This window comes from Microcebus murinus, chromosome X (assembly GCF_040939455.1).
Source record: "Microcebus murinus isolate Inina chromosome X, M.murinus_Inina_mat1.0, whole genome shotgun sequence".
In the NCBI taxonomy this organism is placed as follows: domain Eukaryota; kingdom Metazoa; phylum Chordata; class Mammalia; order Primates; family Cheirogaleidae; genus Microcebus; species Microcebus murinus.
The window spans coordinates 32259340-32286129 of NC_134136.1; the positions used below are offsets into that span (position 1 = coordinate 32259340).

At 42.6% G+C, this 26790-nt stretch overlaps 1 protein-coding gene across 6 annotated transcripts; it reads left to right on the plus strand.

The window, feature by feature from the left end:
* The first annotated feature begins 15039 nt into the window (after nt 1-15039).
* TCEAL1 (transcription elongation factor A like 1) lies at nt 15040-17095 on the plus strand. 6 transcript variants are annotated; one of them, XM_075999238.1, is made up of 3 exons: nt 15040-15168; nt 15611-15678; nt 16020-17095. In XM_075999238.1, exon 3 carries the CDS (start codon nt 16052-16054, stop codon nt 16529-16531), a length of 480 nt encoding a protein of 159 aa, XP_075855353.1. In that variant the 5' UTR covers nt 15040-15168; nt 15611-15678; nt 16020-16051; the 3' UTR covers nt 16532-17095. The 6 variants fall into 6 exon arrangements, with proteins under 6 accessions (XP_075855353.1, XP_012643361.1, XP_012643358.1 ...); XM_012787904.2 differs by lacking the exon at nt 15040-15168 and adding an exon at nt 15189-15330; XM_012787907.3 differs by lacking the exon at nt 15611-15678.
* The last annotated feature ends 9695 nt before the right edge of the window (nt 17096-26790 follow it).

The following is a 26790-nucleotide window of genomic DNA, read 5'->3' on the forward strand; positions in this document are numbered from 1 at the left end:
AGCTAAGAAGAGGGTGCCACCCTTCTCTGGATACTACCATGTATAAAGTTCTGGTATACATCAGAATCACCTCAGGAGTTTGTAGAAATTACAGATTCTAGAGCCATATTCATAGAAATTCTGGGTCTGTGGTACATTCTTAACAAGCTTCCTAGGTAGTCTTTTAGGACATTTTGAAAAAAATCATTATTACACAAAGTTAAAATGCTTTCATATAGCTGAATATATCACTTCTCCTGTATTTATTTTTGAAATTCAAGTTATATTTTCTACAAGTGAAATTAATGCCCAAGGATACACTAGGCCAAAAACTCAGGGATTCTTAATCATCATAAAGTAAGCAATTTTTAAGTATATGTGTCAAGTACAATGCAAGGGATATCAGGATGAATATGAAAAAGTCTGTTTTGGTAAGGGAACATACTGGTGAGTTAAACAAAAATGCCTAACATTGAGAGTTTTTAATATTTTTAAGAGCACTATTACCTTTTTCAGTTGAAACTGATTTGGAATGGGAAGGGATGTTTCTCAGCCTGAAACTCAGATGTGTAATCCTCTGCGATTATGTATGGATAAGTCTCTTGATTTTGTACAGTGGGCCAGCGAGGAGACTTTTTAGAGAAAATTCATTGTTAGGCATGAAAATTTAGATATGGTTTGCCTGGGGTACTAGGGTGGGGTGTTTGGTTTAAATCACAATTAATTGTCTGGTAAGTAGATTAGTCTCAGGATACATTCCCCAGTGGACCCAAAACATCTTAAGTCCTGAGCAGAGAAAGCAAGCTATAAGCAAATATAAAATGAACTAAAAATGTTAATGACTGGCAAGGCACGGTGGCTCACGCCTGTAATCCTAGCACTCTGGGAGGCCGAGGTGGGTGGATCTTTTGAGCTCAGGAGTTCGAGACCAGCCTGAGCAAGAGCGAGACCCCTTCTCTACTAAAAATAGAAAGAAATTAATTGGCCAACTAATTGAGCATGAAAAGATGCTCAATATAATTAATTATCACGGAAATGGATACCACAGGCCGTGGTGGCTCACGCCTGTAATCCTAGCACTCTGGGAGGCCGAGGCGGGAGGATCGCCCAAAGTTCAAAACCAGCGTGAGCAAGAACGAGACCCCATCTCTACTAAAAATAGAAAGAAATTAATTGGCCAACTAAAAATATATAGAAAAAATTAGCCAGGCATGGTGGAGCATGCCTGTAGTCCCAGCTACTAAGGAGGCTGAGGCAGGAGGATTGCTTGAGCCCAGGAGTTTGAGGTTGCTGTGAGCTAGGCTGACGCCACAGCACTCTAGCCCGGGCAATACAGTGAGACTCTGTGTCATAAATAAACAAATAAATAAATAAAATCTCCATAATGCTGTTCAACAGAAATAATTTATTATCTATAACAAAATAACAATATATTGTATGTCTTGTAACATGCAGAAGTAAAATGTGCAAAAGGATAGAAAAAAAGGTGAAAGGGGAAATGCAGTTATAGGGTTCTTCCCTTATCCATGAAATCATATACAGGTGACCTTGAATAACACAGGTTTGAACTGCATGGGTCCACTAATACATGAGTTTTTTTTAACCAAATGCTCATCAAAAGTACAATATTCCAGACAGGTGTGGTGACTCATGCCTGTAATCCCAGTGCTTTGGGAGGCCAAGGTGGGAGGATCATTTAAGGCTAGGAGTTTGAGACCAGGCTGGGCAACACAGTGAGACCTCGCTTCCATAATTTTTTTTTTTTTTAATTAGCTGGGTGAGGTTGCAGTAAGCTATGATCAAGCCACTACACTCCAGACTGGGTGACAGAGCAAGACCTTGTCTCTAAAAAATAAAAAAATAAAGTATATAGTATTCTTGGGATGTGAAATCTGCTTACAGGGAGGGCCAACTTTTCATACAAGCAGGTTTCACAAGGCGGACTCTGGGACTTGACTATGTGAGGATTTGGTGCACAGGGTGGAGGGGATCTTGGAACCAATCCCCACCCCCCCAATACACTGAAGAACAGCTGTAACATTATTTGAAGGTAGACTGTGATAAACTAAGATACATATTGCATACACCAGAGCCATGGCTCAGAGATTTTGCCTGGGAGAAGGGAGGGAAGCAGGATGTAAAACAGAGAGCTCTAAATTTTTTGCCAAAGGAAACTGCAATAGAATGTGGAGAAGGTGAAGCTTAAAGGAGGTCTCAAAAACAGTGGAGGTTGTGGTGCATGGTATCACAAAGTACAGAATATAATATATATATATTTGGTCTGTGTCACCAGTTCCTGGCACAGAGCTCCTAAAACCTTTAGAATTTCCTGAATGACATGTCTTTTATTATTCACAATGAGCCCGTTTTAACCACACCTCAGTTGAAGTGATTCAGGTGGGGCCTCTAGATAGCTTCAGGATGTAAACTAGTCACCAGAAAGATGAAACACATGATTAGAGAGTTGGAACTTTCAGCTTCACCTCTGACCTCCAGGGATAGAGGAGGGGCTGAAAACTGAGTTCAATCATCAATGACAAATGATTTGGTCAATTATTCCTACCTAATAAGAAAAAAACCTCCATTAAAACCTCTAAATGATAGAGGCTCAGGAGCCTCTGGGTTGGTGAATACATTGACATGCTGGGCAAATGGAGCACTCAGAAGAGGGATATAAGCTCTGTGCCATATACACTCTATACTTTACCCTATTCATGTCTTCCAATAAGCTGTTCCTGAGCTATGTTCTTTATAATAAACTGGTAATAGTAAGTAAAGCACTTTCCTAAGTTCTGTGAGTCATTCTACTAAATTATCAAACTTGAGGAGAAGATCATAAAAACCTTCAAATTTATACTAGACCAAGAAGAAGTGTGGGTAGCCCGGGCACCCATTTGCAGCTGGCATCTGAAGTGGGAACAGACTTGTGATACTGAACCCTCAATCTGTGGGGTCTGTGCTAACTGAGGAGTTGTGTCAGAATTGAATTGAATTGTAGGACACCCAGTTGGTGTCAGAGAATCAGAGAACTGGTGGGTGTCAGAAAACACCAGACATTTGGTATCAAAAGTAGTGCCAGAAAACACTACAATTGAGTGGACAATTGAGAGGACATAGGCAGATTCATTAGAGAAACTGACTAAACTGTAAGCCAGGTAGTTTGCTGGAGACAATTTGGGAGAGAGAAAGTTGGGAGGAGACTTCCTACAACCAGAATAAACCTCTCTCTGAGGAACAATTTATGCCCTAGGGCATTATTGAAAGCAATAGAGCAATCTGTAGGCAATTAGTGAGCTTAACAGCTGGGTGTGGTCAGGGACCAGACAGTCAAAGAAAGCCCTGCCAAAACAACCCTCATTCCCCAATGACTGTTAGCATACCCAAGGCTGTGCCTCCTGAGGAGTAACATAAGAGGCTTAAGTCACTGTGTGTGTGGGCATAGATTTAACTAAAATAATCCAGCCAATCACTAAACAAATAAATAGGAAAATAACAATAAAAGCCCCAGATAGGGAAGGGGCAAGCAATTGCTACAATATATTATCTAAAATGCCCTGTTTCTAACAAGAAAAAAATGAGATTTGCAAGAAACAGGAAAGTATAACCCATACAACAGAAAAAAAGCAGACAACAGAAACTGCCTGTGATGGCTGGGCGTGGTGGCTCACACCTGTAATTGCAGCGCTTTGGGAACCGAAGGAAGGAGGATAGAGGCAGATGGATTGCTTGAGGTCAGGAGTTTGAGACCAGAAACTGCCTATGAGAATGACCGGATGTCAGGTAGAACAAAGACTACAATGTAGCCACTATAAATATGTTCACAGAACTACAGGAAACCATGATTAAAGAAGTAAAGGAAGATATGATGATGTTATATCAAATATAAAATATTAATAAAGATAGAAGTTATTTTAAAAATAAATTAAAATTCTTGAGCTGAAAAGTACAATAACTGAAATGAAAAAAATTCAATGGTACATTTAAACTGGCAAAAGAATTAGTGAACTTGAAGAGAGATTGATAGAGATTATAAGAATCTGAGCAACCAAGAAAAGATTAAAGAAAAAGACCTCAGAAAAATGTGGGACACCATTAAACATTATATAGACTAAAGAAATGATTCCTAATGGTAACTCCAATCCAGAAGAACCAAGTAAAGAGATCTAAAAATGATATATAAGAAGGTTAATATAATAAAAGCTATGAACATATTTTCCTTTCTCATCTCAGCTTCTTTAAAATACATACATTTATACAAAGCATAACTGTAACAATATATTGTTGGGTTTGTCAGATGTATAGGTGCAACATATATAACAATAATATCACAAAATGGGGGGTAAGAGAATAGAACTATATAGGAGTAACATTTCTATTGTGTGTAAAGTTTTCCAATGGTGAAAGAAACAGAGAGAGAGAGTATGGGGCCAAACAATGTGGCTTTACTGAGCGCTCCCAGACAAGGTTCGAGGGTCCCATGAGAAGGGGGGCCCGAGAAGTCACGTCCAGTTTGGAGGGAGTGCAGGCCTTTTATACCATTTGGGGCAGACCGGATACTTTTGGCGGGAAAAGCTGGGGTGACCTTTGGTGGTCATTGAGAAATAGGAGGGGCTGGTGGTATTTGCGGAATCCAGGAACCAAAAACTTTATCTGGGTGGACATCCATGTGTTGTTTGTATTCAGCGGGGCCTGACAGTTGTCTTTGGCATGTCTGGTCTCATGAGCCTTTTCTTTTTGATCTAGGGAGTGGAGGGGGGCTCATCACCAGCATTACATCGTGAACTAAAATAAAATCTTGGCCAGGCGCGTGGCTCACACCTGTAATCCTAGCACTCTGGGAGGCCAAGGTGGGCGAATTATTCCAGCTCAGGAGTTTGGACCAGCCTGAGCAACAGTGAAACCCCATCTCTACTAAAAAATAGAAAGAAATTAGCTAGACAACTAAAAATATACAGAAAAAATTAGCTGGGCATGGTAGCGCATGCCTGTAGTCAGCTACTCGGGAGGCTGAGGCAGTAGGATCACTTGAGTCCAGAAGTTTGAGGTTGCTGTGAGCTAGGCTGATGCCATGGCACTCTAGCCCAGGCAACAGTGTGAGACTCTGTCTCAACAACAAGAAAAGAGCACCTTTGGTTCATTCTAGAGACTATCTCTCCCTGCTTTGCAAACCAATAGCACCAATAATACTCTCCTTTCTACTATTTAGCCATCCTGGTGGTCCTTTGGATGACAACAAAAATATAAGGATTACAAAAGAATACTATGAATAATGTATGCAAATAAATTGTATAACTTAGATGAAATAAACAAATTTCTAGAAAGACACACTACCAAAACTCACTCTAGAATAAATAGAAAATCTGAATATACCTATAAAAAAAACAAAGAGAATGAATTAGTAATCCAAAAGCTACCAACAAGGAAAGATCCAGGCCAAGATGGCTTCGTTGGTGAATTCTACCAAACATGTAAAGAAGAATAACAATTCTTCACATATTTTTCCAAAAAATAGGACAGAACATTCCCCCACTCATTCTATGAGGCCAGTATTACTCTGTTACCATAACCATACAAAGACATCACATGAAAACTACAGCAGAATCTCTTATGAATATGGATGCAAAATCCTCACAAAATATTTTAAAAACAAATCCAGTATCATATAAAAAGAATTATACACCATGACCAAGTGAAATTCATTCCAGGAATGCAAGATTGATTTAACATCAAAAAATCAATCAGTGTAAAAGCACTATATCAGCTGGGCACGGTGGCTTACGCCTGTAATCCTAGCACTCTGGGAGGCGTAGGCAGGATCACTTGAGCTCAGGAGTTTAAGACTAGCCTGAGCAAGAGCGAAACCCCATCTCTACAAAAAACAGAAAACTTAGCCAGTCATGGTGGTACATGCCAGTAGTCTCAGCTACTCAGGAGGCTGAGGCAAAAGGATCACTTGAGCCCAGGAGTTTGAGTTTGCAGTGAGCTATGATGATGCCACTGCAGTCTACCCAGGGTGACAGAGGGAGACTGTCTCAAAAAAACCCCATCCATATCAAAAGAATAAAATACAAAAACCACATGATGATCTCAGAAGATACCAAAAAAGCATTTGACAAATTCAATACCCTTTCAAGGTAAAAACAACCAACTAGGAATATAAGGTAATTTCCTCAACTGACAAAGAGTATACATTGAAAGATGGTCTTACTAATAACCATCAAACAGAAAGAGAAATAAATTCACAACACAACTATCCTTTGTTAACACAACTACCCTTTGTTTAATTAAAACACGTATGGCCTAACTTGTTATCTCTGAGTTCTTTCTCAGCCTTAAAAAATTCCGGAGTGGACAATGGGAATAGAAACTTCCCCTACCTCCTCAAGAAGAGATAGTACCAGATATCTCCCACTATCAAGAAGAAAGAAGAAACTAATTTCTGCTATCAATCTGCTGCGTGAGAACAGAAAAAGCCAACACAGCAGTTTCTCAGCTGTCTTTTGCTAATTGGGCTATAATCATAATCCCCTTACCCCTCCTCAGTCTGCCCTAATAAAGAATCAAACCTGTCTGGCCTCAGGGCCAGTGCCTCTCTTTAATTGCAGCTCTGTGTCCTCTCTCTTTGGAGAGAGAGTAAATCAAACTTTGCACCGTTTTTTTTTTTTTTAGACAGAGTCTCACTCTGTTGCCCAGGCTAGAGTGCCATGGTGTCAGCCTGGCTGACAGCAACCTCAAACTCCTGGGCTCAAGCTATCCTTCTGCCTCAGCCTCCCAAGTAGCCGGGACTACAAGCATGCACCACCATGCTCGGCTAATTTTTTTCTCTATATTTTTAGTTGGCCAATTAATTTCTTCCTATTTTTAGTAGAGACAGTGTCTCACTCTTGCTCAGGCTGGTCCTGAACTCCTGAGCTCAAGCGATCCACCTGCCTTGGCTTCCCAGAGTGCTGGAATTACAGGTGCGAGCAGTGGCGCCCAGCCTACACTTCTATCTATCCTAATCTTTGCCTGAGAAATCTTTTTCACCTGCCTATGGACTTCACACCCTAACACATATGAAAAATGCACCCTTAACAACATACTTATTGACGAAAGACTGGATGCTTTCCCCTTAAGATCAGGAACAAGACAAAGATGTCTGCTCTCTCCCCTTCTCTTAAATGTTGTACTAGACGTTCTGGCCATGGAAGTTAGGCAAGAATAAGAAAGAAAAGGCATCCTGATTGGAAAGCAAGAAGTAAAACTATCTCTTTCTTAGTCTGTTCAGGCTACTATAACAAAATATCATAAACTGGGTATCCTGTAAGCAACAGATTTTTATTTATTACAGTTCTGGAGGGTGGGAAGTTCAAGATCAAGGTACTGGAAGATTTGGTGTCTGGTGAGGGCTCAATCTCTGGTTTATAGATGGCACCTTCTAGCTGTGTCTTCACATGCTGGAAGGGGCAAACGAGCTCCCTTGGGCCACTTTATAAGGACACTAATCTCTTATAGTGCTCTGTCCTTCCAGAGCACTCAACAGACACCAAATCTGCCAGCGATGAATAATCCAAATAATAATAAGTATTGGTGAGGATGAGGAGAAATGGAAACCCTCATATACTGCTGGTGGGAATATAAAATAGCAGTTTCTAAAAATGTTAAACACAGAATTACCACATGATCCAGCAATTCCACCTCTAGTTATATAACTAAGAGAACACACAAATATGTGTCCACACAAAAATTTGTACATTAATGTTTTACAGCAGGATTGTTCATAATAGCCAAAGGTGAAAACCAACCCAGATGTCCATCTGTTGATGAATGGATAAAGAAAATGTGGTATATCCAGATGATGGAATCTTATTTGGCCATAAAAAATGAAGTACTGGCCGGGCGCGGTGGCTCACGCCTGTAATCCTAGCTCTTGGGAGGCCGAGGCGGGCGGATTGCTCAAAGTCAGGAGTTCAAAACCAGCCTGAGCAAGAGCGAGACCCCGTCTCTACTATAAATAGAAAGAAATTAATTGGCCAACTGATATATATATAAAAAATTAGCCGGGCATGGTGGCTCATGCCTGTAGTCCCAGCTACTCGGGAGGCTGAGGCAGAAGGATCGCTCGAGCCCAGGAGTTTGAGGTTGCTGCGAGCTAGGCTGACGCCATGGCACTCACTCTAGCCTGGGCAACAAAGCGAGACTCTGTCTCAAAAAAAAAAAAAAAAAAAAAAAGGTCAAAAAAAAGAAATGAAGTACTGATACATGCTACAACATGGATAGAACTTGAAAACATTATGCTAGGAAGTCAATCACAAAAGACCATGTATTACATGAATCCATTTACATGAAATGTAGAGAATGTATGTAGAGAATACATTGTCCCTATGGCAATTCCATACAGACAGGAAGTAGACTGGTTGGCTAGGGTTTGAGAGATGAGGCGTGGGGAGTCACAGCCAAAGGGTATAAACTCTCTTTCTGAGGCTATGAAAATGTTCTAAAATTGACTATGGTGATGATTATTCATCTGTGAATATACTAAAAGACACTGAATTGTACATTTTCAATGAGTAAACTGTATGTTATGTAAATGATATCCTAATAAAACTATTTTTAAAAAACAATGAAAAGGGGGCATCATTACAGATCCTCCAAACATTTAAATGACAGTATAAGAATACTATTAAGAACTCTATGCCAATAAAGCTGATAACATAGATAAAATGGTCAAATTCCTTGAAAGACACAAATCATCAAGTTCATTCAAGAAATAAACAGAGGCCGGGCGGTGGCTCATGCCTGTAATCCTAGCACTCAGGGAGGTCAAGGCTGGTGGATCATTTGAGCTCAGGAGTTCAAGACCAGCCTAAGCAAGAGCGAGACCCCGTCTCTACTAAAAATAGAAAGAAATGACTTGGACAGCAAAAAATATATAGAAAAAATTAGCCAGGCATGGTGGCGCATGCCTGTAGTCCCAGCTACTCCAGAGGCTGAGGCAGAAGGATCACTTGAGCCCAAGAGTTTGAGGTTGCTGTGAGCTAGGCTGATGCCACAGCACTCTAGCCCAGGCAATAAAGTAAGACTCTGTCTCAAAAAAAAAAAAAAAAAAAAAAAAATAGAAAACCTAAACAGAAGAGTGGGAACTACCAGGTCTCTGGAAGAAATAAATCCTGATCCAGGCCAGGCATGGTGGCTCATGCCTGTAATCTTGGCACTCTGGGAGGCTGAAGCGGATGGATCGCTTTAGCTCAGGAGTTCGAGGCCAGCCCGAGCAAGAGCGAGACCTCCCATCTCTACTAAAAATAGAAAGAAATTAATTGACCAACTAAAAATATATAGAAAAATTTAGCCGGGCATGGTGACACATGCCTATAGTCCCAGCTACTCGGGAGGCTGAGGCAGGAGGATAGCTTGAGCCCAGGAGTTTGAGGTGGCTGTGAGCTAGGCTGATGCCACAGCACTCTAGCCCGGGCAACAGAGTGAGACTCTGTCTCAAAAATAAATAAATAAATAAATAGTCTTTATTTGCAGGAAAATCATGCTCATGTACATAGAACGCCCTAAGCATCTACAAAAAGTTATTAGAATTATTAGTGAATTTAGCATGATCTAAGGATTTAAAAGTAAAAGATCAATATACAAAAATCAAGTATATATTTTATACAGTAGAAATAAACAGAGGACAAAATTTAAAATATCATTTGCAATGCCATCAAAAAGTATGAAATAATATAATGAGTAAGATGTGCACCATCTAGGGGATGGTCATGCTGGAGACTCAGACTTGTGGGGGGAGGGGGGGAAATGGGCATTTATTGAAACCTTAAAATCTGTACCCCCATAATATGCCAAAATAAAAAATAAATAAACATAAAAAAAAGTATGAAATAATTAGGGATAAATTTTATAAACTATGTGAAGACTTGTACATTGAAAACTATTAATACATCACTGCGAATAATTACGGAAGATCTAAATAAATGAATAAGTATACCATGTTCATATATCAGAAAATTCAGTTATTTCTGAAGTGGCAATTCTCCCCAGATTGATCTATATATTCAGTGTCATCCCAATTAAGATCACAGCGCAGAGAAGCCTAAGGAGACACAACAACTAAAAGTAATATAGTATTGTAGATGGGATACTAGAACAGAATAAGGACATTAAGTCCTTAAGTCCATAAACAAAGGAAATTTTAATAAAGTATAGACTTTAATGATCCTATATCAATATTGGCTTGTTAATTATGACAAATGCACCATACTAATGTAAGATGTTAATAATAGGGGAAAGAGGGTTTATGATATATGGGAACTCTCTGTATTATCTTCTCAAATTTTCTATAAATCTAAAATTATTCTTAAAAAAATTCTATTTAAAAAATGAAGAAAAAACCATGACACATCAAAAGAAAGACCACAGAAGAAAAGCTTCATATTTTAGTACCCTAAATGGTAGTTTTTTCTTGCTTTTTGGACAAGGAGATTTGCACTGTCATTTTATATTGGGCCCCGCAAATTATCTAGCCCGCCCTGCCTCTGTCACAACCTCCTTCCCAGGCCTCAGGCTGGGGTTGTCTGGGTGTTTATAAGAGTCCCTGAAAGGCCAAGAGTAAGCAGTAAGTGTGTTGGAACCCATAGAATGAGTTCTGTGCTCTAAGTTTGCCTGGGTTCTGGGAAAGGCAACAGCTGCCACCATTTGGAGGCGATCCCCACTGAGGCCTAATGGTGTTCCTGAGCAAAGCCCTTCCTCAACATGGTGGGCAGCGTGGAATCGTAGAATCCTAGAGCTGGAAGGGACTTCATTCATGGTTCTACCACAGCACCTCATCTTTTAGGGAGAAAAAGGTCATAAACAGAGGCACAGGGAAGGGTAGGAGCCCCCAGAGCCCCCAGCAAGTGAGTGAGAGCATGAGTCCTGCCCAGCCCAAGCCTGGCACTGTCTCCCTTCAGCCCAGGTCTGCTCCTGCCTTCCCTGTCCCTGTGCATTGCCACCAGCCTGAGTAGCTACCCCACCTTTCCTCAGAGCCCCTTCCTTGTTTCTCTGGGCATTTACAGGGAGTGTGTGTGTGTGTGTGTGTGTGTGTGTGTGTGTGTGTGTGTGTTTGTGTGTCTTTAGGCCCTTGTTAGGATGAAGCCAGATGCAGAAAAGAGACAGCTCTTGTCATTGCATTTCCCCCTTGGATATTTCCCCTGGGGCAAGGAGGGAAGAGGAGAACATGAGAGCCACAGGCTATACAGGGCCTGCTGCGGGGTCAACAACTGCAAGTCTGGGACCAGGTACGGCCATTAGTGCCATTAGGAAAGAATGCAGAGGCAGTAGCCCCAAGGGGGACCTCTGGGATGGAGAGGGCAGAACCCAAGTCCAGTCAGACAGGCTCGACAAAGTGAAACCAAGGGGACTCAGAGGCAGGGAGGACTCTGTTCCTGCCACAGAAGTGCAATCTCCCCAGCAACAGGAATCCCTGGACCAGAAACACTGGGCTTCCTCAGATCCCCCAGATAAAGGCCACACTGCCAGAGACTGTTGTCATGGCAGCAGCTGCCCAGTGCTGACTGCCTTCCCCCTTTTCTGCCTGGTTGCCCTGCCTGCCTTCTGATACCTTCAGCTCCTGCTTCCTGAAAAGGTCTGTGCTGCCCACCTCCCTGGCTGTATATAAATGTGGCTGGAGCCTACTGCCCAGGAGCAGTTTTACCAACTGCTCCTGGCAGTGGTTAAAGGCACAGCCTCTTTATGCCACAATGCCTAAGTTTTAAATCCCATCTCAGCTACTTACTATCATCTGTGTTTTTATGGGAGCAATTTGTAACCTCACCAAGGTCAGTTATCTCACCTTTAAAATGGGAGCTGGGTGGGGTAGCTCCTGACTATAATCCTAGCTCTCTGGGAGGCGAAGGCAGGAGAATTGCTCAAGGTCAGGAGTTCGAAACCAGCCCGAACAAGAGTGAGACCCCCGTCTCCACTAAAAATAGAAAGAAATTAATTGGTCAACTAAAAATATATAGAAAAAATTAGTGTGTCTCACAGATGGGAAGAAGAAAGAACCAGAATAGACACCCTGGCAGGTTCAAACTGTCAGGGTAAGGTGCTTTTGTTATGTTATACTTGTTCTGTACCACTCCAAAGGGCAGAGTCAAAACCAATGTGTGTAAACTACCGAAAGGCAGATTTCAACTCAACAGAAGCAAAAATAAAGAAATTAATTTTAAAACTCTGAATGATTAGAGCTATCAGAAATTTCTTTATTTTTTGAGACAGAGTCTCGCTTTGTTGCCTGGGCTAGAGTGAGTGCTATGGCGTCAGCCTAGCTCACAGCAACCTCAAACTCCTGGGCTCAAGCGATCCTTCTGCCTCAGCCTCCCAAGTAGCTGAGACTACAAGCATGCACCACCATGCCCGGCTAATTTTTTCTATATTTTTAGTTGTCCGGCTAATTTCTTTCTATTTTTAGTAGAGATGGGTGTCTCACTCTTGCTCAGGCTGGTCTCGAACTCCTGAGTTCAAATGATCCTCCCACCTCAGCCTCCCAGAGTGCTAGGATTATAGGTATGAGCCACCTCGCCCGGCTGAGCTATCTGAAATTTCAACGGAATATTTTATAAGGTAGTGAGTTCTCCATTACAGGATATAAGGAGAATAAAGACAGAAATGAAGAAATGAATGAAATGGGACTCCTCTAAGAATAGAAACTACACAAATGAGAAATCAACTCTTGATGAAAAAATAAATTGGAAAGTAAAACAGTTATGGAAAAGATAAAAATAAACTAATAATCATCTAGCTGCTATCTCAACACAAAGTAAATTAGATGTCAGAGAAAAGCAACAAAAAGTCCTTAAAACAGGAAATTTCACATATGAATTTCTGTTCAGAAATTTACTAAACAGCCCAGGTTTTAAAAATAACAACCCCAGGACTCTCACAGATCTGATGGCCACCTAACCTGAAAATGTAAAACACAGAGGAAGGAAAAGTAGTCTACTCTCTGGAGGCATCTGCATAAGACAGTAGCATCCAGGCTGATGTGAGTGAGATGCAGCCAGGAGGTTGAAGATCCTAAAGCACTATTAGATCAAAAATACATACTTGGCCAGGTGTGTTGGCTCACACAGAGGCAAGAGGATTGCTTGAGCTCAGGAGATGGAGACCAGCGTTAGCAAGATTGGGACCCCATTTCTACTAAAAATAGAAAAAATTATCTGGGCATGGTGGCACGTGCCTGTAGTCTCAGCTACTTGGGAGGCTGAGGCAGGAGGATCACTTGAACCCAGGAGCTTGAGGTTGCCGTGAGCTATGATCACACCACTGCACTGTACTGGGCGAAGGAGCAAGACAGTCTCAAAAAACAATTAAAAAAATACTTGCAGGCCGGGCGCTGTGGCTCACGCCTGTAATCCTAGCTCTTGGGAGGCCGAGGCGGGCGGATTGCTCAAGGTCAGGAGTTCAAAACCAGCCTGAGCAAGAGCGAGACCCCGTCTCTACTATAAATAGAAAGAAATTAATTGGCCAACTGATATATATATAAAAAATTAGCCAGGCATGGTGGCGCATGCCTGTAGTCCCAGCTACTTGGGAGGCTGAGGCAGAAGGATCACTCAAGCCCAGGAGTTTGAGGTTGCTGTGAGCTAGGCTGACGCCATGGCACTCACTCTAGCCTGGACAACAAAGTGAGACTCTGTCGCAAAAAAAAAAAAAAAAAAAATACTTGCAATTCAATATGTTAGCGTGATTTTAATCCTGCTACTCAGTATGTAGTCAACAGAATTATTGCATAATTTAATATTGAATATCCTCTCTGCTGCATCTATCTTTTGGGGTCCAGCAGTCCCAGAACTCAAATATTTGTTGATTTAATGAATATAAACTTTCTCAATCAGAAGCACCAAGAAGAGCTGGTTAAGGATTTAGAATCTCAGTAAAATATATTTCTTCTATTATAAATAATTGTTAAATAATTTATATATGTATATACATATAAACTATTCAGTGTGTATATACATATATTTTTTATATATTCATATATAAAGAAAATAATGCCAGACTCCCTATGAAGAATTCTCCCATTTCAGATAAGTTTTCTAGATTATTTGTATTTTTTTTAAGCCAGTCAAATTTTGCAGTGGGGAGCTGAATACCAACTTTAGTGACACTAATGTTAATAAGTTCTGATAACCCCCTACCATTGGACCAGCCTAGATTATTTATATTTAATGGAAAAATGTGTTTTGACTTATGAAAATCAAAGTATTCAGTATTTTTAGATATACATACTTTACAAATTTAACTCTTTCTAGAGGTCTAGAAATGAATGATTACCAATTTAGACTAGAGCTTTCTCTCCCTCTTTCCCCCCAGGCTACAGTGCAGTGGCCTGTCAACATAGCTCACTGCAACCTCAAACTCCTGGGTTGAAGCAATCCTCCTGCCTCAGCCTCCCAAGTAGCTGAGACTACAGACACGTGCCACTATGCCCAGATACTTTTTTCTATTTTTAGTAGAGATGGGGTCCCAATCTTGCTAACGCTGATCTCCAACTCCTGAGCTCAAGCAATCCTCTTGCCTCTGTGTGAGCCACCGCACCTGGCCCGGCAAGACTAGAGCTTCTATTTGTGATATAGGTCTGGGGGCTAAAAAAAAAAAAAAAAACAAAATAGTGATGTCAAGGAAAGATTGTCTCCCATGAAAGTGATAAGAGATGAAAACATGCTGATAAAGCCTAAATGGACAAGACAGTTATGGATGTGGATTAAAACTCAAGAGTGTTGGGATATGAGGATATGATACTGATTCATGAAGGTGAAACACTCAAAGGCTAGTGCAGGATCTGAACTGCAGAGGAAACAAGGGGCCTTCATAGCTGAGGCAGGGGGAAAGGGGGCTGACGGTACTAGGGGAAGCAGCAGAGGGGAAGAGGCAGTAACCACCTAGACTAGATGCTGACGGTCTCTGGCAACCAGGAAAAGGCAAACATAAACAAAGAGAGGTGAGTGACAACGCCTGGTGTGTTTGGGGTCAGGAGATACTGGCAGGCTGGTGCAGCACGGCCTCGGTCAAAGTGGTAACTGGGGAGCTGAGCTCCGCAGTGACGCGCGGCCCTCACGTGATCAGGAGCCTATGTCTGCCCAAGTCCCTCTCGTCCTGGTCCTTTTTGCCTGCCTAGACACCGTCTCCCAGTTCCCCTTTGGTCGAGAGGGAAAGCAGAAGGAAGTAAGTTCCGTCCATCCTCTTAAATCGTTGTGTCAGCGCTGCCTAGTAACCCCTGGGATCGGATCGGGATGGCAGAGTCCAGGCCATTCCCTATGCTCCAGCCCCGCCCCCGCGCCCACTTCTCGGTGCAGAAAATGGTGCTCTTGGGGGCAGGGTGGGGAGGTGAGTGGGGCCCCTCTGGGAGGGAGGTGCGGACACTTGGAAATAGTTTCTAAGTAATGCTTCGCTTCCACTTTCCACCTAAAAAGAAATGACGAGCTTTGCGGGGTGGAGAGGCGGGGGCACGAAGGACGAAGCTTGATGTAGGGTCTGGGGAGGGAGGAAAACCCAAAGAGGGCAGGCGTTGGGGCAGCGGTTGGTGCCCAGAAAGGAGGGGGGTGTCAGTCAGTCCGTCCCTCCTCCCCACTCCCCGCCCCCTACCCTGTCTTGCGCCTGTCTGCAGGTCTGCAGGTCACAGCGGGGCACCTCGAGGAGAGGACGACTAGGAGCACACGGCCCGGAGAGGTCCAGGTCCGGGAAGGGGTGGGCAGTGGACCGGGACTGGGGTGCGAGGGAGGACGCCGCCAGGAATGGAATCCGCAGGCCCCACCGCCCCGCCCCTACCGCCCCGCCCCTACCGCTGCGGGCGAGGCCAGCGGCAAGGCCTGCTGGGAAAATGGTGGGCTCTCGGGAAGGAGGGGCGACCGGGAAGCGGCGCCGGCGGCGGCCGAGAGCCCGAGAGCCTCTCGGCAAGCGCAGGTTTGTGGACCTGGAACGCGAATCGGGAAAAGGCAGGTATTGGAACCCATGGCCCGGGTGTTGGTCCAGCCGCTTAGTATTCTGACTGTACTCTGCCTTTCTTGTCTCCTAAGAATAACTGTGCTTGAAGAGGAAAATTCCCAACATGGAAAAATCATGCCAAGAAAATGAAGAACCACCACAGAGCGCGCCAAAGACCGATGAGGAGCGGCCTCCGGAGGAGCACTCGCCCGGAAAGCAGTCTCCTGAGGAGCAGTCTTCGGAAGAACAGTCCTCAGAGGAGGAGTTCTTCCCGGAGGAGCTCCTGCCTGAGCTCCTGCCGGAGATGCTCCTTTCAGAGGAGCGCCCTCCGCAGGAGCGCCTTTCCAGGAAGGACCTGTTTGAGCAGCGCCCTCCCATGGAGCAGCCTCCCTGTGGGGTCGGAAAACATAAGCTAGAAGAGGGAAGCTTTAAGGAGAGGCTGGCTCGTTCTCGCCCTCAATTTAGAGGGGACATACATGGCAGAAATTTAAGCAATGAGGAGATGATACAGGCAGCAGATGAGCTGGAGGAGATGAAAAGAGTAAGAAACAAATTGATGATAATGCATTGGAAGGCAAAACGGAGCCGTCCTTACCCTATTTAATTTGTTCGGCCTTTAATTCTGTTTTGCCTGCTAATATAGGATTGCCACCTGAACCTTCTGTTTGCGTTTTCGTGTATCCGTTTTCCCATCTTCTTAATTTTAACTTTTTGTATGGCTTTATTTTAGGTGTTTGGCTCGTAACTGGCATAAAATTGAGTTTTTTCCCCCTAAAGTCTACAAGTCTCCCCCTTTCAATCACAAGTCCCATCCATTTGCATGGAAAGATGTACATTATATGTTGTGAAGCGAAAAAAAGCGATTTTCAAAGGGTATATATAGTATCCCGTTTTGTAAAACAAATACACATATATTTATATATTAATATGCAAAGAAAAAACAAAGTATATACTTAAAAGGCTTAACAGTGGCTATCTGTGTAATAGGGGATTTAAAAAAAGTGTTGCTTTATCTGAATTTCTCGTTTTTTCAAGACGAACACACTTGTGTTGTAAAAAAATATAATTAAGAGATGTGAAGCAATTTTGAAAAAAACTGTCAATCAGCTTATTATAGAGACAATGTGGCACTTAATAAATACTCATCAGAACTTTAAAAAAGAGAAAAGTGAATCCTATGTTTCTTCTCAATCTCTTAGGCAGAAATATAAACCCAGTATTTATTATATTTATTTAAGGGTCCTTTTATCCCATTTAAATAGGAATAATATTGGCTTTACAATGCTGCTGTGGAACCAAATGAGAAAAAGATTATGTGAACTGTGTTTGGTTTTTTTCCCACCTGCACATGCTGGACCCCAAACCCTATAGCTTCCCTGCAAACACAGGAGATAGTACCCAAAGGAGGTCTCACTTGTGCACACAATTCCTGTGAGATTCCAGGTTAGTGTCATTCTATTCCTGTCCTGCTATACCCTCAGATACTGCTGTATCTGCAAGGTACAGCTGCCCCTTCTCTTGGGTTCTGCTCTTTCCACTGGCCCCCATTGCTGCCAAAGTGCTGGAGTTCTCAAGGGGCAAAGCCTCACTGATTGCTCTGGAGCCTGTAGGCTAAACTGTTACCACTTCCAGATATATGGAGAATGCCCCTTTTCCCGCTTTCACGTTCCACTTAGCCAGGTGGATACCATCCCAGTACTGCTCAGACCTCAATGTCTGAAAAGAATGCTTAGCAACAGTTCTTTCCAATTTTTCCCTTAAAGTGTCCCTTTTCTCCTCTGAACTTAACATGAATCCACTGGGACCTGGGCTAGGAGACAAATTTGTGAGCCAGACACCATGCAGTGTATGCCTAATTGGAACCTCCCTCCCAAATATCCAAGTTAGTTGCCTAACTTGCCTTACCTTAGGGTGAGTTCTCTCTCAGGGGCTTCTGGCAGGCTTGCCTTACCAGTTCAACTGACTTTTCAACTTGCATAAATTAAAAAGGAAAATAAAGCTTAGGCTCAAACTAGGACATTCCCCTTTTTTACCACTCCATTAGCAAAAAACATGCAAAAGTACTTTGTATGACATTAAAGTATTATATGTACACGAATATATAATCAGATATGATTTCTCTATTAAATTACCTTTATACATCCTAAGATTTTGTTTTATTGATCCTGCTAATGCTAGAAATACAGATAGTGGTTAATGAATATTAAAAATTATGACCCAATCAGCCTGAGCAAGAACAAGACCCCATCTCTACAAAAAATAGAAAAATTAGCTGGGTGTGGTGGCTCATGCCTGTAATCCCAGCTACTTGGGAGGCTGAGGCAGGAGGATGATTTGAGCCCAGGAGTTTGAGGTTGCTGTGAGCTAGGCTGACGCCACAGCACTCTAGCCCGGGTAACAGAGCGAGACCCTGTCTCTAATGAAAAAAAACACTTATGACCCAATTATGAGCTCAGAGTTTCTGTTTGATTGACTATGTAAACTTCAGTAAGTGTGTTTACTTCTCTAGAACTATGATTTGAAATTCCAAAAGGAATACGGTGAGGGAGAGATTGTTTTCTCAAATTCAACATTAAAATTATTTAAATATTTTATATATCAGTGTTTCTCTTATAAAAAAAAAAAGCAAGCCGGACCACGGTGGCTCACACCTGTAATCCTAGCACTCTGGGAGGCCGAGGCAGGCGGATTGCTCGAGGTCAGGAGTTCGAAACCTGCCTGAGCAAGATCGAGACCCTGTCTCTACTAAAAATAGAAAGAAATTAATTGGCCAACTAATATATATAGAAAAAAGTAGCCGGGCATGGTGGCACATGCCTGTAGACCCAGCTACTTGGGAAGCTGAGGCAGCAGGCTTGCTTGAGCCCAGGAGATTGAGGTTGCTGTGAGCTAGGCTGACGCCATGGCACTCACTCTAGCCTGGGCAACAAAGCGAGACTCTGTCTCAAAAAAAATAAAAATAAGTAAAAATAAATAAAAAATGTAGAAACCTGGGCTTTACCCCAGATCCATTAAATCTGCTTTTCTGTAAATTAGCACACTAAATTTGGAGAGCCACTGGTATATACAGTATAATCCTGATTTTAGTAAAAATAAACTATGATGTAAATAGAAGAAAACATAAATAATTGTGTCACAATTTAAAGGGTGAAAGTCTTATCCAAGCATATTTTTAGTAAGAAACTAAAGACAGCCTCACCAATTCTATAACATAAAATTTAGAAGATTTCTTGCAGCAAAGCAAGACCATAGAAAAAATTAAAAGCTAAGAGATGATTTAATAAGATGTATTTTCTATGACTGACATGTAACACATTGCAGTCCTTTCTAATAATATGAGTAAAATGTGTCAGAAACAAACTCAAAGTTCTCCTTTATCATCTCAAAAAATTGTTGAGCCAGCCCTGTGCCCTTGACTTTGTTTTGTTTTTATGTTATCATTGTTTGATGCCCTTGAAGAAATGTTCATGTCTCCAGACCATTCAAGGTTATGGCAGTCTGATGGGTGCTGGTCAGACTAGAATTCTGGCTGGAGTGAGATAAGGTCGCAGGCTCACTCCACCAGCTGTGGAAGACAGGATAAATCTATGCCTCTGGCCTTCAGAGGGGTGGCAGTCAGGCACAATGTGGAAGTACTCGCCTAAGCTATATTCCTCTCTAGGGTGGGTCTGACTATCGTGTTTCCCGGAAAATAAGACAGGGTCTTATATTTATTTTTCCTCAAGAAGACACCCTAGGGCTTATTTTCAAGGGATGTGTTATTTCACCCTCAAAACCTCAGCTTGCAGCACGCACAGGATGGCCGGGACCTGACAGGGGGAGCCGACCTTGTTCGTAGAGCTGCCCGCACATTTCCAGTCACCTCTGGGATAGTAGCTGTCACGATGGGGCAGATGAGAAGGGCTGCTCGTCTTCTTTACCGCTCTGTGACGAAATGCATGGGTTGTGCAGATACGCTGTGTAGCCGCGCCCATCAGTGGGTCTTATTTTCAGGGTAGGGCTTATATTGCGCAAATGCTTAGAAATCCTGCTAGGGCTTATTTTATGGGTAGGTCTTATTTTTGGGGAAACATGGTAGTTTTCTGCTCCAGCCTGCAGCAGGCACCTCCTAGGGTGATGGCCAGGCTGTCCTGGGCAGACATACCTGGAGGATGTCTTGGCCTTTTCCTCCTTTTCCCTTTCTCTTTTGGGAATGTTTTGTAGGGGAGGAGATAAAGCTCCAAAGCTTCCTAACTGGAGCATTGGTTGGGATAGTCTTTGAGCAAGCAGATGTCTGAACAGATCTGACCTGTTCAACCCCCCATAACTTGGGGTTGAAGCAGAAGGGGCTGACCCTGCTCTTAGAGTCTAGTGAAGTAGCCTCCAAAATAACTGAACGCAAAAATGGGGTTAGACAGCACACAAAACCTCACCCATCCCTCTTCACTCACCTTGTCCAGACTCCCAGAAAGGCCTTGGATGTGCCCTGGCCTGTTTTGGTGGTTCTGTGATGACTTCAGCTCTGTGTCTGCCTGGTGCAGTGCATCTGATGTCTGAGTCAGCCCAGGCCCAGAAGTACAAGAGACCTTAGGTAAAGGGAGCTTGCAAAGACACGTGGTTCTGTAACTCAGAAGAAAAAGGGTGTTACCTCCTGTCTGAACAGCCCCATGCACTGCAAGTCCAGGTCATGCCTTGGGGGCCAGGTCAAGCTGTGAGTTGGTATAAAGATACTTTTTAAGGCATTGATGATAAAGGGTCAGCAGCATCCAGAACCTGGTTCTCTGGGCCCCTGCTATGTGTTCCCCAACAATTCATGTGCTGGAAAGTTAATCCCCTATGCAACAGTGTTGGAAGGTGGGGGAGATTTCTAGGTCATGAGGGCTCTGCCTTCCTGATTGGATTAATGCTGCTATCAAAAGGGCTTTTGGGAGTGTGTTCTCTCTCTTCTATTCTTCTGCCATGTTAGAACACAGAGTTCCTCTCTCTTGCCCTTCTGCCATGTGAAAATGCAGCAAGAAGGTCCACAACAGATGCCAGCGCCTTGATGTTGGACTTTCCAGCCTCCAGAACTGTGAGAGAATAAATTTCTGTTCTTTATAAATTATCCGGTCTCAGGTATTCTGTTACAACAGCACAAAACGGACAAAGATAGCCCCTTACCACCTCCTTGCCCACACAGAAGGCTGCTATCTCAATGACATTGAGAGTTGGACTTGCCTGGCCAACTCCTGAGCAGAAAGCATTGAGGATCCAGGATCCTGGAAAGAGAACCCTCTCCTAACCAGGATGCCCTTGCTCTTAGGAGACAGTGCATAAAAGTGGGAACCCCTCTGGTGAGGCAGTGGGATTCAAGATTCATACAAAATGACCAGGGACTCCTCCCTCTCTCATTCAGAAATACTAAGCTAAACAAACTGGATTAATTTTACAAATGAGGGATGAGATTATACAGGTAAATAAGAGGCAGATCCTGCATTCTAACTCAGATTTGTTTGTATCAAATTCTGTGTTCTCCCCACGGTACCACACTGCCTCCAGTTTAGATGGTAGCTTTCCAGGGCTTAGGGAAACATTGATTTAGACTTGCTGAGTATGGTATCTTTGTTGGTTTGTGGATTGGGGTGGGTTTTCATTTTCTTTTTTTTTTTTTTTTTTTTTTTTTTTGAGATAGAGTCTTGCTCTGTCGCCTGGGCTAGAGTGCTGTGGCGTCAGCCTAGCTCACAGCAACTGCAAACTCCTGGGCTCAAGAAATCCTTCTGCCTCAGACTCCCGAGTATCTGGGACTACAGGCATGCACCACCATGTCTGGCTAAGTTTTTCTATATAGCTTTAGTTGGCCAATTAATTTCTTTCTATGTTTTTAGTAGAGATGGGTTTCTCACTCTGGCTCAGGCTGGTTTCCAACTCCTGACCTTGGGCAATCTGCCCGCCTCAGCCTCCCAGAGTGCTAGGTCACTTTTTTTTTTTTTTAAATCTCCTCCAGGTATAAATGTCCAGTAGGAAGTTAGATATTAGTGTCTGGAGTTTGTAAAGAGATTAGAATGGAAATATGGATTGTGGCTTCTAGTACCTGGCACATACCAACCACCCTATGAATGTTTGTTGAATTAAATGAAGGAATGAAGAATCTAATTGTATATCTGTCTGCCCTTTCCTATGAATATGTATTTTTCAAACAGAAGTCAGATTTTATTGAATGCACTGGTTTATAACCTGTGTGTAAAAAGTGCACATTTTCTTTAAATCTACTCTTTACCAAGATAATACCTGTTGGGGGGAATGTTTAGAAATAGAGGTAAGTCCCAACTGGGGACCAGGGCCAGAATTACAGGTTGAACTTAGCTAAGGAAAGAGGGGAGAGAAACTATGGGGAGGGTGGTGGAGAAACTTGATATTCAGGAGGAGAATGCCTCAACCTTGGCTCTTGCTGGACTGACACAAGTATCATGTGACACGAGTATCTTCTCTGGGGTTGAGGTGGCACAAAAAGCAACATATAGGTAGTTTTTCCTTGTCTTAATTCAAAATAATTGTGTTTAAACTGAATGGTCTTATATGATTACTATTTTCGCTTTTTCTCGGATTGCGGAAGTTATATGTTTCTACTAGAAAATATCTGGGCCGGGCGAGGTGGCTCATACTTAAAAGACTAAATGCTTTCCTCCTATGATAGGAGATCATGCAAGGATGTCTGCTCTCACCACTATTCGACAATATACTAGAAGTCCTAGTTAGTGCAATAAGACAAGGAAAAAAAGACATGTAGATGGGAAAGAAAGAGGTAAAAAGTATAAAATAAAAAAATAAATTGTCAGCCGGGTGCGGTGGCTCACGCCTGTAATCCTAGCACTCTGGGAGGCCAAGGCAGGCAGATCGCTCAAGGTCAGGAGTTTGAAACCAGCCTGAGCAAGAGCGAGACCCCGTCTCTACTATAAATAGAAAGAAATTAATTGGCCAACTAATATATATAGAAAAAATTAGCCGGGCATGGTGGCGCATGCCTGTAGTCCCAGCTACTTGGGAGGCTGAGGCAGGAGGATCGCTTGAGCCCAGGAGATTGAGGTTGCTGTGAGCTAGGCTGACATCACGGCACTCTAGCCCTGGCAACAAAGTAAGACTCTGTATCAAAAAATAAACTATCTGGAAATGGAAAAAAGTATAAAAAGAAGATATAATCACATATACTTCCTCTACCCACAGAAATTAAGGTGCATATACTTCTATTGCATGTGCGTAAATCTCCTTTTTATGTATTCAATTTACTTTGTTATATAGTATATATGTATATTATATTGCATATATATTATATGTTCAAATGCCCTTATGTATTCATTTATATATTTTAGTTATATCTTATAGAGCATATATTTCCTTTATTTTTATTTACATATATGCCATGACATTCATCTGTATGGGTATTCCATCAACCATGCTCCTTGATAGTGATGGCAATGATGAAAATAAAATTGTTGTCTTTAGTCTTAGAGACCTATGTCTGAGGGCCACATGAATGGGCAGGTCCCCCAAAAAGTATAAGGTGAAGGAAAGAGCACTAGCTTTGTTTGGAGTTGAGGAAAGAAATTCAAAATGATCAAGTGCCTTTGAGCCAGGTACTTCATATTTGGGATTTTCTTTAATCCTTACAACTCTTTGAGGAAGGTGTTATTTATTATAGATAAGGAAGTCGAAGCCCAGAAAATTTAGGTGGCTTACACAGGGTCACACAGCCAGTAAGTGGAGGAACCTGGATTTGAACTCAAATTTGTCTGGGCCAGGTATGGTCACTCACACCTATAATCCTAGCACTTTGGGAAGCTGAGCCAAGAGGATCATTTGAGACCTGGAGTTTGAGACCAACCTGAGCAACATAGTGAGACCCTAATCTCTACAAAAAATTAAAAAAATTAGTCTAGCATGGTGGCACACTCAGGATACTGAGGCTGGAAGATCTGCTGATCCCAGGAGTTGGAGGCTGCAGTGAGGTATGATGGCACCACTGCACTCTAACCCAGGCAGTAGAGCTAGATCCTGTCTCAAAAAAAAAAAATTGTCTAACTCTTGTCAGATCTCTTAACCATTATGCTTTGCTTGCTCCTAAAATTTCACACTTTCTCTCTTATTGCCAAGTATAGTCGCATTCATCTTTTAAATGTTGGAAAAGTTGTGAGCACTGCCCTACTCCCATGGCCCACTCTTGTAGAGTTTGAATTTTTTGCTACAAGCATGTTTCTGCAATCAGAAAATTTAATAAAGAATTATCTCTTGGCCAGGCACCATGACCCATGCCTGTAATCCTAACACTCTGGGAGGCCTAGGCTGGAGGATTTCTTGAGCTCAGGACTTTGAGACCAGCCTGAGCAAGAGCAAGATCCCATCTCTACAAAAAATAGAAAAATTAGCCAGGTGTGAGTCTGTAGTCCCAGCTACTTGGGAGGATAAGGCAGGAGGATTGGTTGAGCCCAGGAGTTTGAGGTTGCAGTAAGCCATGATAATGCCACTGCATTCTACCCAGGCCAATAGAGCAAGACTCTATCTAAAAATAAAAAAAATAAAGAATTATCTCTTGCAAAATCTTTAAAGTAAAAAATATATATCTCTCAAAGAATACTACATGGCACATGGGAAACTGGAATGAAATATTTAAAACATATATTACACATTTAGAGATAATTTCTTTTAAAAATAAAAAACTACTCACCCAATAGAAAATGAGCAAAGTACCTGGAGAAGTAATTAACATGAGAAGAAACACAAATTATATATATATATATATATATATATATATATATATATATATATATATATACACATGTTCATATGCTATATATTATATAAGAGATTCATAGAAGGCATTGTGTATACATACACACATATAAAAATAAATATATATTTTCATAGGATCTAAATGATATTACATAAATGGCATCATGTCTTACATTACATTCAATAAAATGTTCTTTTTTTTCCCTCAAGTGTATGTCCTGGAAATCTACCCATGTTGTTACCTTTAGGTCTAGGTCATATGTAGCTGCTGCATGTATTGTATACTCTGAACATACTGCATTTTATTCCCTGCTGACAGAGATTTAGGTGGTCTTGAGTGCTTTGCTATTATAAACATGCAGCAATGGCCTTTCCTGTACATGCCTCCTTGTGCATATGTGTGAGTATTTCCTTAGGATTTGTGACTAACAGTGTAATTGTTGGATCATAAGGTGCATTTAGGGTACATTGCCACACTGGTTTCTGTAATGGACATTTGTCATCTGTATTCTTGGTAGACTTTGACTGGTCTGGTTCAGTCAAGCCGTTGAGACCAAGCCTCCAATCCTTTGCTGATGCTATTACTCTGTTTAGACTATCCTCCTCTCCTCTGTTCAACAAAATCCTATCCAATCTTTAAAACTTAACTAAAGTATCACTCAGTTTGAGAGGATGTCCCTGATAGTAACCAAAGCAAGCTGAGTTAGGTGTTCTTTCCTGGTGCTCCTAAAGCACTAGGTGACTTAGACTTTATTAACATATGTTAAAACTATGCTTAGGCATCTATCTTCCTAAGATAATCTATAAGTCAATGAACTCCTCAAGGACATCTGTCTTATTCATCACCATATAAGAGGTGATGGGCAGACAGAGGGCAGAACAAGGACTCATTCAATATAAGCTTGTTGAACTAAATATCCAAGATTGTGACTCTTATCTCCTGTATTCCAACCTCTGTCACCCAAACCTCAGACTGGGGTTGTTTTGGACCCTTTGAAGAGTCCCTGAAATGAAGAATAAGCTGTGAGTGTGTTGAAACCCAGTAGGGAAGGCCAACATAGAATGAGTTCTGTGCTCTAAGTTTGCCTGGGTTCTGGGAAAGGCAACAGCTGCCACCATTTGGAGGAGATCCCCACTGAGGCCTAATAGTGTTTCTGAGCAAAGCCGTTCCTCAAAATGGTGGGCAGAGTGGAATTGTAGAATCCTAGAGCTGGAAGGGACTTCATTCATGGTTCTACCACAGCACCTCATCTTTTAGGGAGAAAAAAGTCATAAACAGAGGCACAGAGAACGGTAGGAGGCTCCCATGGCTACAGAGCCCCCAGCATGTGAGTGAGAGCATGAGTCCTGCCCAGCCCAAGCCTGGCACTGTCTCCCTTCAGCCCAGGTCTGCTCCTGCCTTCCCTGTCCCTGTGCATTGCCACCAGCCTGACTAGCTACCCCACCTTTCCTCAGAGCCCCTTCCTTGTTTCTCTGGGCATTTTACAGGGAGTGTGTGTGTGTGTGTCTGTGTGTGTCTGTGTGTGTTTGTGTGTCTTTAGGCCCCTGTTAGGATGAAGCCAGAAGCAGAAAAGAGAAAGCTCTTGTCATTGCATTTCCCCCTTGGATATTTCCCCTGGGGCAAGGGGGAAGAGGAGAACATGAGAGCCACAGGCTAGACAGGGCCTGCTGCAGTCAACAGCTGCAAGTCTGGGACCAGGTACGGTTATTAGTGCCATTAGGAAAGAATGTAGAGGCAGTAGCCCCAAGGGGGACCTCTGGGATGGAGAGGGCAGAACCCAAGTCCAGTCAGACAGGCTCGACAAAGTGAAACCAAGGGGACTCAGAGGCAAGGAGGACTCTGTTCTTGCCACAGAAGTGCAGTCTCCCCAGCAACAGGAATCCCTGGACAAGAAACACTGGGCTTCCTCAGATCCCCCAGAGAAAGGCCACATTGCCGGAGACTGTTGTCATGGCAGCAGCTGCCCAGTGCTGACTGCCTTCCCCCTTTCCTGCCTGGTTGCCCTGCCTGCCTTCTGGTACCTTCAGCTCCTGCTTCCTGAAAAGGTCTGTGCTGCCCACCTCCCTGGCTGTATATAAATGTGGCTGGAGCCCACTTCCATGGGAGCAGCTTTCACCAGG

Coding starts and splice junctions, on each gene's coding strand:
- TCEAL1 (XM_075999238.1), top strand. CDS start 16,052: ATGGAAAAATCATGCCAAGAAAATGAAGAACCACCACAGAGCGCGCCA.